This window comes from Equus quagga, chromosome 2 (assembly GCF_021613505.1).
Source record: "Equus quagga isolate Etosha38 chromosome 2, UCLA_HA_Equagga_1.0, whole genome shotgun sequence".
NCBI lineage: Eukaryota > Metazoa > Chordata > Mammalia > Perissodactyla > Equidae > Equus > Equus quagga.
Genome location: NC_060268.1, coordinates 1,967,553 through 1,981,794, shown reverse-complemented (window position 1 = coordinate 1,981,794; position 14,242 = coordinate 1,967,553). Strand labels below are relative to the sequence as shown.

At 42.4% G+C, this 14,242-nt stretch overlaps 1 protein-coding gene across 1 annotated transcript; it reads right to left on the bottom strand.

The window, feature by feature from the left end:
* Positions 1–9,183: 9,183 nt before the first annotated feature.
* LOC124234668 (collagen alpha-2(I) chain-like) lies at positions 9,184–14,236 on the bottom strand. Its single transcript, XM_046652001.1, has 6 exons — positions 13,349–14,236; positions 12,640–12,703; positions 12,349–12,457; positions 12,200–12,265; positions 11,948–12,082; positions 9,184–9,692 (listed from the first exon to the last, which is right to left on the bottom strand). Exons 1-5 carry the CDS (start codon positions 13,850–13,852, stop codon positions 11,989–11,991), a joined length of 837 nt encoding a protein of 278 aa, XP_046507957.1. The 5' UTR covers positions 13,853–14,236; the 3' UTR covers positions 9,184–9,692; positions 11,948–11,988.
* Between the last annotated feature and the right edge of the window lie 6 nt (positions 14,237–14,242).

The window sequence follows — 14,242 nt, the reverse complement described above, 5'->3', positions numbered from 1 at the left end:
GGAGGGAGAGGCGGGGCCACGAGGGGAGGGAGAGGCGGGGCCACGAGGGGAGGGAGAGGCGGGGCCACGAGGGAGGGAGAGGCGGACAAAGTACTCACCATGACCTCGGTCCCCGAATCGCGGTCCAGTCCTGGGCTGCATCCTCCGCGAAGGGCCCCTGTCCCCGCCCTTTGACAGACTGCCTGTTCGCTGAGGCTCACCGCAGTGGGGTCACTTGCCCGAGGATTTCCATTACGATAGATCTATTTGCATTTCAGAGACATGCCCCTGCGGGTTGACCCTGATTCTATTACATTTAATAAACGAACCATGGATTAATGAGAACTAACACTTTGACATAATAAACGTTTACTTCTTGGCCAAACCCTGCATGGAGGAAGAGCCTTTAATATGGGTAATACAAAATATCTCATGGATCCAGAAACTCATTTCTTGTGGCAGGTTTTAAAATATCAGAATAAATCCTAACAGTGGACAAAGTTACTCACCCGGTGTCACACTGCTAGGACCTATAAATGTAAGTTAAACTTGAGGGGCTATTTTCTTCAACTTGAATATGTTTTAACGTTTTAGAATTTAGTAGAACTCCATTACAGCATGGCTATTTATTACATTGATTCTGATCTGATGTGGAATAATCACGTCCCCAAACCAAAACTTCATACATTAAACTCCCAGTTTTAACAGACTTTTTCACACCGCTGATTCTATCTCTTCACACCAGTGTGGCGAAAGCTTTCTGTATTTAATTTATTCGTTCTGAAAGTATTAGAATGGATTAGAATGTTTCACTTTCATCAGATAACGTTTGAAAGAGTGCTTCCTTTGTTTGAGGGCTCAGTATCATTAGGCTAACGTCACACCCAGCCATAATAATTGGCAAATTGATTTGCTTTTTTGAATTCTATTCTCAAGGCTATTTGCTGAGGTTAATGTATTTGCACAGCCTGGCTTTCGGTAGGAAAACAAGTACTTTAAACTACATACAGCTTTCACTAAGGTGAGAGAGGACCAAAATAACATTCTTTGCTTAAATCATTCAATCACTCATCCAACAAATAATTATTGAGTACCTGCTATGTGTTAGGTTCCCTGAAGTGTTAACTATTTTAATATTGGGGATAAAGGTTAGTTGTGAGAATAAAAGTGTAAATAGGGAAACAATGAATTTGCTTGATGTGATACCAATAGTCTAATATATAGGTTTATGTGTATTCACCTGGCACCTTGAGGAAAGCGCATCATTTCTAAGAGAGGAATGACTGGAAAAGTGTCTAATCTTGCCTGACTGCTGGCCCTGAGTATGACTAATATAACAATCTTCAGGCTTTCCGTACATGGAGGTGGTGAGGAGGGTAATATCTTACTATGAAGCAGTGGAAGAACACTGAGGCCTTCTGAGGTTCAAATAGCAACCTACTTTCACTTTTATTTTGGAGAGGGAAATTTTAAGCTTTTGATGTGTGGTTTAGACAACTTTTTAAAATTACTTGTTGAGATTTTATGATGTGATGGTTGAACATATAGCACCATGGGTGCTTGCTAGGGGATACTTTATAAATACATTGTGTTGGCACAATTCACATAGTTAATAATTAAAAATATACTTTGTTACACTATAGTTTCTGTGTATGATGATTTATAATCCAAGTGATTTATAGTTTCCTCAGGGGCAGCTTTTAGGGCTAACGTGCCCTGAAAGCAGTCCCATCTATACAGAGAATCCTGAAGGCACAGGCCGTCAAATGAACCCCCTCGCTGTACAATGACAGAGCTCTAATTCATTTTGTGGCACAGCTCATTTCCCAAGGTGGGCATGGCCTGGCACGTGGCAAGAAATAAAGACAGACAACACCACTACACATCAGTTGCAATATTCTGTTAAAGGAGACAATCTGTAGTCACCATGATGTATGGATAAACAATAAATACTGCATCTACAAAAAGGTTATTTGTACAATCAAGACAAATAAATATAAATGCTGAATTATGATTTATCATTATCAAAACTAATATTAATGCTCTTGTACATTAACATACTAATAATATAAACTAGAAGAGTGATTTATCCTTACCATAAAAAATTTTATTAAAATAGTAAGTCCCAGGGCTGCCCCCATGGCCAAGTGGTTAAGTTTGTGCGCTCCGCTTTGGTGGCCCAGGGTTTCGCTGGTTCGAATCCTGGGCGCGGACATGGCACCGCTCATCAGGCCATGCTGAGGTGGCGTCCCACATGCCACAACTAGATGGACCCACAACTAAAATATACAACTATATACAACTATGTACTGGGGGGACTTGGGGAGAAAACAACAACAACAACAAAAGATTGGCAACAGTTGTTAGCTCAGGTGCCCATCTTGAAAAAAAAAATGTACCCTTGTGCGTTCATTCATTCATTAACTCTATTCATTAATTCTACATCATTAGTCATTAAAGAAATGCAATCAAAACCACAATGAGATACAACTTCATATCTACCAGGATCGCTATAATTAAAAAAACAAAACAAAAATGGATAATAACAATGATGGAGAATGTGGAGAAACTGAATTTTCGTACATTGCTGATGAGTAAATGGGGCAGCTGTTGTGAAAGACAGTTTGGTAGTTCCTCAAGAAGGTAAACATACTATTACCATGTGGTCCACGGTTTCCACTCCTAGGTATATACCCAAAATAATCAAAAACCAAGACTCAGTTACTCATATACTGATTTTTTTGCAGCATCATTCAAAATATCCAAAAGCTGGAAACACCAACAGAAGAATGGGTGAACAAAATGTGGTATTATGGAATACTATCCTCCCATAAAAAGGAATGAAGTCCTGACTCATGCTACAATATAGATGAACCTTGAAAACTTTATGCCAAGTGTAAGTCAAACACAAAAGGACAAATATTGTATGATTCCACTTATATGAGATATCTAGAAAAGGCAGAGAGAGACAGGAAGTAGATAGAGGTTGAGGGGGTGGGGGATAGGAGTTACTGCTTAATGGATATAGAGTTTCTGTTTGGGGTGATGAAAAGGTTTTGGAAATAGTAGTGATGATTGCACAACATTGTGAAGATAATCAGTGCTCCTGAATTGTACACTTAAAAACAATTAAAATGGCAAATTCTGTCTTACATATTTTGCCACAATAATATATATGTTATATATATATATTCAATAATGTATTATATTCTATATAATAGAATATATTATGTGGGTCTATTTCTGGATTCTCCATTGTGTTCCATTGATCTGCCTATCCCTCCATCAGGATCACACAGTCTTATTACTGTAGCTATATAATAAGTATTAAAATTGGGTAGAGTGATTCCTCCCACTTCTCTTTGTGAAAATTGTTTAGCAGGGCCCACCCCTTGGCCGAGTGGTTAAGTTCATGGGCCCTGATTAACGGCCCAGGGCTTCACTGGTTTAGATCCTGGGCACGGACATGGCACTGCTCTTTAGGCCATGCTGAGGCAGCGTCCCACATGACACAAGTAGAAGGACCTGCAACTAGAATATACAACTATGTACTGGGGGGTTTTGGGGAGAAGAAGAAGAAGGAAAAAAAAAAAAAAAAGATTGGCAACAGATGACAGCTCAGGTGCCAATCTTAAAAAAAATTGTTTAGCTATTCTAATTCCTTTGACTTTCCACATAAATTTTAGAGTAATTGTGTCTACATCTACAAAAAATCTTGCTGGGATTTTGATAAGAATTGCATTAAACGGGAGAAAATTGATATCTTTACCATGTTGAATCTTCCAATCCATGGACAGATTATGTCTCTCCATGTATTTAGATCTTCTTAGTTTTTTTAATCAGTGTTTTTGTAGTTTTTAGCATACACATCCTGTATATGTTTTGTTAGATTTACACCTAAGTATTTCAATTGTTTTTCTGTTTGTTTTTGCTGAGGAAGATTCACCCTGAGCTAACATCTGTTGCCAGTCTTCCTCTTTCTGCTTAAGGAAGGTTCCCCCAAGCTAACATTTGTTGCCAATCTTCCTCTTTTTTTGCTGAGGAAGAGTCACCCTAAGCTAACATCTGTTGTCAATCTTTTTTTTTTTTTTTTTTTTTTGCTGAGGAAGATTTGCCCTCAGCTAACATCTATGCCAATCTTCCTCTACTTTGTATGTGGGTTGCTGCCATAGCATGGCTGCTGATGAGTGGTGTAGGTCCACACTGGGGAACTGAACCTGGGCTGCTGAAGCAGAGCATGCTGAACTTAACCACTAGGCCATGGGGCTGGCCCTTCAATGTTTTTGAGTAATTGTAAATATTACTGTATTTTTAAAATCAGTGTCCATGTGTTGCTAGTATATAGAAATACAATGGGTTTTGTATGTTTATCTTGTAATCCTGCAACCTTGCTGAACTCACTAATTAGTTGTAGAAAGGCTTTTTTGGGTAGACTTTTTGGGATTTTCTATGTAGGAAATCATGTCTTCTACAAATAGGGACTGTTTTATTTCTTCCTTTCAAATCTATATGCCTTTTATTGTCTTTTCTTGTCTTAATGCACTGGCCAGAACTTCCAGCACCATGCTGAATAAGAGCAGTGAGGGTGGACATCCTTGCTTTGTCCCCGATCCTAGAGGGAGAGCAGTCAGTCATTTTCACTGTTAAGTTTAAGGCTAGCTATAGGATTTTTGGTAGATTTTTAAAAAATCAACTTGGGGAAATTGATTCCTATTTTTCTTAAGAGTTTTATACCATAGATAGGTGCTGAATTATGTCAAATGCTTTTCTGCATTGGTAGATATGATCATGTGAATTTTCTTCTTTAGCCTATTAATCTGGTAGGTTACACTGATTTTTCAAATATTGAAACTGGCTTGCTTCTCTGAAATAAACTCCACTTGGTCATGGTGTATGATTTTTTAAATATATATTGCTGAATTTTCTTTGCTAATATTTCAAAATTTTGGCATCCATATAAACGAAAGAGATTGGCTTGTAGTTTTCTTTTTTTGTAGTTATTTATACCGTATTACTTGGCTTTAGTATCAGGGTAATACTAGTTCCATAAAATGAATTGGGAAGTTTGCCCTCCTCTTCTATTCCCTAAAATTCTCTAAATGTTTGGTAGCATTCTCCAGTGAAACCATCTGAGCTATCAGATTGCTTTTGTGGGAATTTTAAAATTATGAATTAAATTTCCTTAATAATTACAGAGCTACTCAAATTATCTATTTTATATTGGGTGAGTGCTCACTGCCAGGAGGCAGAATTCTATTGTATTTATTTTATTAATTTTGTCATTACCTTCTGTTTAGAGTAAATGATACGGATTGAAAACCTCCTCCAGTGAGTCTGTGATGTCCCTTTCTTCTCCCGCATTAAGAAAACTATTGCTATAACATAAGAGAATGCATTAAATTATTCTAAGAGCTCTATAAAGCAATTCAAGGGTGGGTCAAAAGTCCAGGTCACAGAACTGTGTAGAGGTTTTTATAAACTGAATTAGATTTATCAGTAGTCCACCTACCCACCCTCAGGGGTAGTTTTATTAGGTAACTGTGACGGCAGCATATAATTATTATATATTAGGTATTTGTATACCATTTATATTATAGTTCTCCATGAAGCACCAAAGTCTGTGACTTTGATACATTTACTTTGATTGTCAAAATTCTGTCTTGCTTGCATACTACTTTATATTGACATGTTTTGTAAAGCCAAAACTTTTATTTGTAAGTAACAGCAGCCTACTGGAGCTTGCTTTCACAAAAAGGTAATTTTATATAAAGAAACAGGGTGTCTCATGAAACTCAAAGGCTGGCATACAGAGAGACCCCAGGAAGGGCCTGGAACTGTGCAATGCAGCCCGGGGAATAATTTGTTTCACCTCTGCTCTCTTTGTACATCTGCTTTTTTCTTTCTCCCTAAAGATTAACTTCTGTCTGCTTGCTGCCCTGTACTCAAAGCAGAATCTGGCTGTGACATACTCCCTAGTTGGTAGTATATGGATCTACTGGGAAGAGACAGACTGACATGATCTTCCTTCAGGTCTGATTTTAAATTCTCAGGAATAAGAATCCAGTTAGCCAATTAAGATAATGAGTCTACCTGTGGTCCAGTTGGTTTGGCCAGAGATGTATGTGTTTAGGCGTCACAAGAAAAACCAGGACTGCCAGGAGTCTACTCCTGTATTCCTGTGGTTGGGGGGGGGGGGGGGGGGGGGGGGGGGGCCGGGCCGCCATTTCCAAAGACCTCCTTCAAGTTTCAAATACATAGGGTACCTTGTTCTACTCCTAGAATCTCTGAGATACTGTTAAAGATGTATCCATAGTGAAATTGTTATAAAGTCCCACATTAACTCCCCACGTAACCAAGGTTACTTCTGTGTTACCAAGTTGAATCATGACTTATGTCTCTTATAATGTTAAGAAGATATAGTAAGCAGCAGAAAGACCCACTTTTACACCTGGAAACAAAGTCACACCTCAGAAACTGCTTCGAAGGCTTCAGATCTTTCCTTTTCCAGCATTAACTCAGTTAATCTGGGAAGTCAGCAGACAGGGTGGTCGACCTCCTTCCCACACTGAAGAGAGCACAGGAACAGCTCTAGTTCACCAGTCACAGAATCCCTGCCCCAGTTTGTGAAATTGTAATGTTATCCCTGAAGCCAGTCTTTAGCTCAGCAGGTTTGTTATCTGACTATTATTTGTGGACATATAACCCAGTAGGTATCTTTCTAAGCCTGTTGGAATATAAATCTTTCTTACTTGAAATGGAAACAAACCCATACATTTTGCCCAGCTAAGCCAGTTAAGTTGTTAAATTGGTTACAGTGTAACATTTATCTTGCCTTTTACAACCATTTCCACAGTCATAAATCGCGGTCACTGTGCTCCACACTGTGTCTTAGAGTAGGAGCTCCTACAGACAATTATACACTCACAGTCCAAATGGACCAACAGCAAAAAGCCCTCCACTGTCTATCCTTGGTCCACATGCTATGTGTGCACAAATGTGCAAAATGAAGACGGCTACGGAGGAGGAAGTCTCACACGGACCTCCCTGGTTATACTTTCCAAGGAATTATTCTTTTTTGCCCCAAAGCTAGATCAGATTAGGGATCAGTTTACCACACGGCCAAGCCTAACTTTTCAATACAATCCTTTCCTTTCTTCCTGACTCCCTTCCTTCTTTTGCTGCCATCTTCCTTCCTTTCTTCTTTCTCACTCATTTTTTATTTATTTATTCTCTCTTTGAAGCAGCACCGTGTGGCAATTAAAGTCATTTTATTTGGTTTCTGATCTGTAAATAGTTGTAAATTTCCTGGCTTACCAACTGTTTCTTGAGATTTGGAAGATTAATTCTTTTCTCTGGGTTCTGTAACATGGACAGTTCCTCCTGTTTTTTCACCACCAGCCTAGCCATTAGGTCCAATGCAGAATACTATGCTGGGGGCAAAGCCCTATTGAGGGGTAGTACTGCATGATGTCTTAAATTTGTTTAGTATCATTGGGACTTATTGGCCAATTAGAGGTCAGTGTTCTGCTTATATGCCATTTTCTTGCTATATCTCTAACAATAGGGGAAAACATAAACAAACAGAATAAGACAAAGCAAAAGACAAAACCTATAAATCAGAAAGCTTAAAGCTGGAACCACTATACAGAATAAAGACAGGACAAGGACCGTAGCCCTCAGATCTTTGGTGTCCCCCGAATGTCTTCCTGAAGACATCACTGTCTGCACCAACACAGCGCTCTACAGTGGTTACTGCACACCACCACCAAATCTGTGTAACTGACAGCACGGCGCTGACAACTGTTACTGCAGACACCACACGCATGTTGTTGATTATGTAATTACAAAGCTTGCAGTACTCAGTTAAGCAGTCGCAATGACTTAGCCTCTTTGTTCTTAGAAAACAAAACTCTTTCTCAGGACAGCAATATTGTAAACTCCTTGTCAGTTTAGAATGAAGCAATTATCTTGCTTTAGCTTAAAAATACTCTTCTGATACTGAAAATCAAATTTCTGAGGTTATGCGCTTCTTCTTAACAGGGGTATTATCGATATCTCCAGGATATGAAATGTTTCTCCTTCCAACAATTTTAGTGATTAAATGGTTGACATAAAAACAATACATCCATAAACTTCCATGAGCAGGAACATTATTTTAACAGATTGGAAACTATGATGATTCCAGAATTTGACTTGTCTGACTCTATTTTCAAAGGACCACCTAATGGGAAAATTACTAACACAATCAGATGTCCAATTTGTACAATGTTGGTAAAAGATTTTATTTCACTTTCTTTAAATTAAAATGTGTACCATTCAGGCTTCTTATTTACAATCAATAAAAACTGACCTTTGAGCAGAAAATGATTCGACTGGAAATGTCTGAGGAGGCCCACAGAATTGTCTGGAAGGCACAGCTGGGACTACGCCACAGGACTGCTGGCTTAGACGCGTCCCACCAATGCTTTCCCTATGACACTTGTTGCCATTGGCACTCCTGCCACTGGGTATCCGCTACCATGCTGCTGGATAGTCACTTTGGACACTTGTCCCAGCAACTATGGAGTTCTGAATCTCTCAAAATCCAAAGCCTGGACTAGGACACTGATTAGTTAATTGGTTGAGCCTAGTTCAGTGACCCAAATCTCAGCTCCCAGGGAGACAGGAAAAGGAGAATCTACTTGCCCACCCTCATCTTTCCTTCTACCTAATTTGGGGTTAAGGCAAACAGGAGGGGTGTCTGCATCCGGGGCAGCCGAATGGCATGGACAGGTCTGAGTCTAGAGCTCACAAGTTCAATCATCCTATGGCTGTCAAGTATTCTGTCGTACCTTCTCTTCTTTGAATGGCACTGACTAGTTGATAGTGTTCTACTAATAATTCAATAAATTTACCTATAATTACAGTATATTTTTAAAATAATTTTTGCAAGACTGAGAAATATTTATGCCTTTGTCTGAGACGTCTAATGTCTTGGGAAGTTACTCCGGTGACTAAAGCATTATTGCACTATATTATGCAAAAAATTGTGTTGGGGGCCGGCCCCGTTGCCGAGTGGTTGAGTTCGCATGCTCTGCTGCGGTGGCCCAGGGTTTCGCCGGTTCGGATCCTGGGTGCGGACATGGCACCACTCATCAGGCCACGTTGAGACTGCGTCCCACGTGCCACAACTAGAAGGACCTACAACTAAAATATACAACTATGTACTGGGGGGATTTGGGGAGAAAAAGAAGAAAGAAAAAAGATCGGCAACAGTTGTTAGCTCAGGTGCCAATCTTTAAAAAAAAAATTGTGTGTGGGAGTATGTATCTTGGGGACAAAGAATAACAAAGCAGAGTTCAGAATTCACAGCATTTTTAACGTGAGGGGAAGTTACCAATTAGTTCAGTGGTTCTCAGTCTTAGCTACACATTAGAATCACTCGGGGAGCCTTAAAAAAAATGGTGGGTAGAACTTCTACCACAGACATTTTGACTTAATTGATCTGGAGTGGGGCCCAAGCATTTGTGTGGTTTCAAAACCAGGTGATTTTAATTTGCAGCCAGGGCTGAAAACCACTGATCTAATCCAGCTTCCTGAGTTCACACAATAATTTGGTACGATAGATAAAAGAACACCAGACTTGGATCAAAAAATCTTAATTTGAATCTCCTCTGTACCAGTTCTTGATCTTAAGGAAGTTGCTCCCCTTCTCAGTGCTTCAGCTCCTTCACCTGTAAGGAACAATATATACTGTCCTAATCAATTAAGAGATTTCTCCATCACAGGAGTAGAGAAATTGATGATCAATGAGGCAAACAACTCATCCAAGTTAAACGTGAGTCAAAAAGTGCTGGGAATAGTTTAAGGATGTAATTTAGCTTTTTCTCTTCCTTTGAGCCACTAGACCATATTGCCTGTGTTTATTTTTATGGTCTGAAGCTGTAACTATTCAACAGTTTGCTAAAATATCAACTATAACTCAAACTTTTGTTTTTAGTTCCCTCATTCCCACTTTTAATAATGCTAATAATGAGATGAAGTCTTCATACTCAGGCATAACTAAGGTAATTATCAAGGTTTTGATTGGGATGCAACTTTCTTTATGGTTAAAGAGGAAGAAGCAGAAAGCGGTTCCTCAGCTGACACAGCGAGAGGACGAGGGAGGGAACTACTGTATTTGCATCCATTAAAGTAATCAAGAACACTTATAAACGAAAATGAATTGTTTTCATTGTATTCATTGGGTTTCTCAGTTTTATTTTTGAGGGTCTCAACCTTTTACCGTGTATCATCAAAAAATGATGATGCTTTGGTGGCCGGAGTGCATGGGTTTAGCACGGACCTGCACCACTCACCAATCCCTGCTGTGGCAGGTGACCCATGTACAAAGTAGAGGAAGATTGGCACAGATGTTAGCTCAGGGACAATCTTCCTCAGCAAAAAAAAAAAAAAAAAGTTTGAAACTTTATTTTACTACCTACTAGGCATTATGCTGGCACTAAAGATTCAAAAATGAAAAGGACACAGCTCTCTCAGAGAGCTTATAAGCACATAGGTACAATCCTAAGGGAGGGCAAATGCTCCTGCCTCAATTAGATTCAGCTGGAAAGGATTAGTAATTTTTCTAAAGATACACTCTATCATAGCTGCTTCTTTCCTCTTTAGTTCTACCGCTAATAGACTTCCTGGGGCTCTATGCCTTCTTCAAACTAGACAGAGCTCAATTCTGGGTAAGTCTGGACGAAGGGCTCAAAATGAAGCCATAAGCCAGGGTGTTACCTTCCTCAAACAGGCACATAGTCAGACCATGCTCGCATCCTCGCCATCTGGTCAGAATTGTCCTTGGCACTCCATGGGACAAAAAGAAATATGCAACAGAGTCCTACAGAATGAGTGCTTTTCAAGAGCTCCAGGAATTCAGAAATAGGGAAATAGCATGGGGTGCCACCGTTAAAGAAGACTTGTTCATCGCATTTTAAAAGCAGAAAGTTAAGCCATTTTTGATTTTTATTTAAAAAATTTTTTAATTTTTCTATTTTGAGGAAGATTAGCCCTGAGCTAACATCTGCCATCAATCCTCCTCTTTTTGTTGAGGAAGACTGGCCCTGAGCTAACATCCATGCCCATCTTTCTCTACTTTATATGTGGGATGCCTGCCACAGCACGGCCTGTCAGCACTGCTAAGGTCCGCACCTGGGATCTGAACTGGTGAACCCCCGGCTGCCAAAGCAGAGTGTATGAACCTAACCACTGCACAGCCGGGCAGGCCCCCTGCAAAGCCATTTTTTAAAAGTAAATCTTTTTCCTGTAAGTTGGTATTTTAGTCAGGAATATTATAAGCATATTATTAAATATGGTTGTTGAACAGGTTAGAAATTATGAGATGGTGTTTTATACAAGGGAAGCCTGGTTTGAAAGTAAGCTGGAGAAATCTCTTCATTTGCAGGCTTTGAGTTGAAAAGCAGAGATCAATTTTTCTACAGTTTTTGGAGCTTTCATTTGTATCTAAAACTTAAAAACTGTGAAACAGAGCACAAACTGTGAAATCCAGTATTTTGTTTCATAAATGTAAGTTTCAGTTTATCTGTAAATATTTCGTTGAACGGAAATAATATTTTTAAAATCGAAATTTACTCTTTTTGAATTGTTAATTGTTTCAAGAAGGAATCAAGAAACAATATTTCACCAGTGGTACAATTTAGTAGTTGCCTAAATTGTTACTTTTTGCAGATATTTTGGTTTTATTGAAATTCCCTTACTTCTTTTTTTCTAACTGCCATGATATATACAGAGTTAAAATTTTGCATTGTTTGTATTTATTTCCTGACCATTATTACTTGTTTTATGATTATTACTTAAAATAATATATTGCATAATTTATTGTATGGTGGGCCACTCTAGATATCCAATACTCTTAAGATATGCCACCACCTGAAAAGCTTGTCAATTAACTTATTTCAAATCCCTGGATAAAAACCGTACGTACCTTTCTCCCCTTGTCTCACCCGTGGTCTAAAAGGCATTCGTTCACTCGACTAACCACCGACCTCCTGACACCCAACCGCTGCCGCTGGGAACATGCTGCTGACAAGACAGTCCCTGCCTCCGTGGAGCCTGCACTCTGGTGGAATACAAACGCAGGCTGGCTTTCAGAAGCAAGCTCTTCAGCCCCAGCACAGCGCCAGAGCCAGGTAGATGCTGGGGCTTCAAGCGGCTTCCACTTTTAACTGTATCACACCTTCCACTGAAATACAAGTCCAACCAGCAGATCAATCCCCCATCCACTCGGAAAAGCTGGAATCTGCTGTGAGAAAAACACCATGTTGGCATGAAACAAAATACAACACCTGCCTCTATTTGCCACATATAAATAATAACAAGAATTACTATGCGGGCTGGCCAGCGCAGCAGGTAAGTTTGCACCTTCCGATTTGGTGGCCCGGGGTTCGCCAATTGGGATCCTGGGGTCGGACATGGCACGGCTTGGCACACCATGCTGTGGTAGGCGTCCCACATATAAAGTAGAGGAAGATGGGCATGGATGTTAGCTCAGGGCCAGTCTTCCTCAGCAAAAAGAGGAGGATTGGCGGCAGATGTTAGCTCAGGGCTAATCTTCCTCAAAAAAAAAAAATTACTATGGCACTTTATAGTTATAAAGCATTTCAAGAAATGCCATACCTGAGATTCCAAACAGCTGTGTGTAGGCAGGGAGTTGGCTTAATTTGGGGGTTAAGAGGGTGAGCTGTAGATTCACGATTTAAATCTCAGCACTGTGACCTTCACAAAATGACCTAAGCTCTCTAACCCTCAGTTTCCTTCTACGAAAATACCAGTACTCAAAAGTACCTCATGTGGTTGCTGTGTGGATTAGAACAACATATTTAAAGTATTTAGTTCAGTGTTTACCAATACAAAGTCCATACACGATGACTATTCTCATTCATATCCATCTGACTGTACAAGAAAACGAAGTTTACGAAGGTCGAGACTTAAAAACTCACAGCTGTGAAAAGGAGGGGTGACACTGTGAGCCCCAATCTTCTGACTTAAAACCCTTCCTTCAGTTTTAAGGCAGACGGAAAGTAAACTAGATCACAGAACACTAGTAACTTCAGGAAGCCCACTTCAGGCTGAAGCTTCTATTATTCCACCAATACAAGTTCTTTAACTCCCCTACCATTATCAGATCTTCCTAAATTGTGAAACAAAAAGTATGCCAACACACGCTGTTATAGCATCTTCCTCTAAAAAAAAAAAAAGCCCTACTTCCTGTTTCCCTCCCGTTGGTTCACTTATTTCAAACTTTCGCCTCCTCCTAGGCCGCCCTTGGTCGCTGAGCGTCTGCACCAGAAAGCCCTGGAGCCCGCACCAGCGGCGGTCGTCTCACCCGGGACGCGCGGTGCGCCCGACACGAGCTCGCGAGCCGAGCGCCGGGCGCGGACACCGGGCCCGGCTTCCGAGGGTGAGCGGCGGACGGGCGGGGACGGCGTGTGCACGCGGAAGCCGTCACACCCGGACAGCCGCGGGCCCGGAGGGTCCCCCGGTCACACCGTAACGCAGACCGCGGGGGGCGCCCAGCCCGGCCTCCACGCGCCCCCCGAGACGCCGCCCAAAGGAGGGAAAGCCCGCGCGGGCTCCGGGCGTCGGGGCGCGAGGGCGGGCCGCCCAGCAGCCCAGGGGCGCCCGTCGTGGCAGCGGCCCCGCCTCCCGCGCATCCGCGCCTCCGGCTCGAAGGGGCGGACGCGGAGAGCGCGGAAGGGGAAGCGGACAGGGGACGCGAAGCCAGGACGGCAAGCTGGGGCCGCGGGTCAGATGCCGGGGTTCGCGGGCCGGGCGCATCGCCCCCGCGCCCCTCCGAGCCGCCGTAGCCCCGCCCCTCGTGCGGCGCCATGACGCCGGGCGCGCGGGCCGCTCTCCTGACAGAGGTCGCGCCCGTCCGAACGGCCGGCCTGCGCCGCGCATGCGCAGTCGGGAGGGGAAGTGAGGCGGTTTCCTCGGCGCCTTTTCCGGCGGCGGCGGCGGCAGAGCTGGGCGGAGGAGGTGGCGGCCGGAGGAGCCCGCGCTCGGGGCGGCGGCCGAGGTAACGCGGGCCCGGCTGGACGGGCGCAGCCGCGGCGCTCGCCGGCGCCGGCCGTAACCCTCTCTCTGTGTCTCCGCAGGCAGCGCCGAGTCCGCCCGGCCCCTGACGCGGCGCCCTGCCCCTCGCGTGGCCTGCGCGGCGGTGACCCGGCCCCGGGCGGCGGCGGCGGCGGCGGCGGCGGCGCAGGGCTCGGGCCGCGGA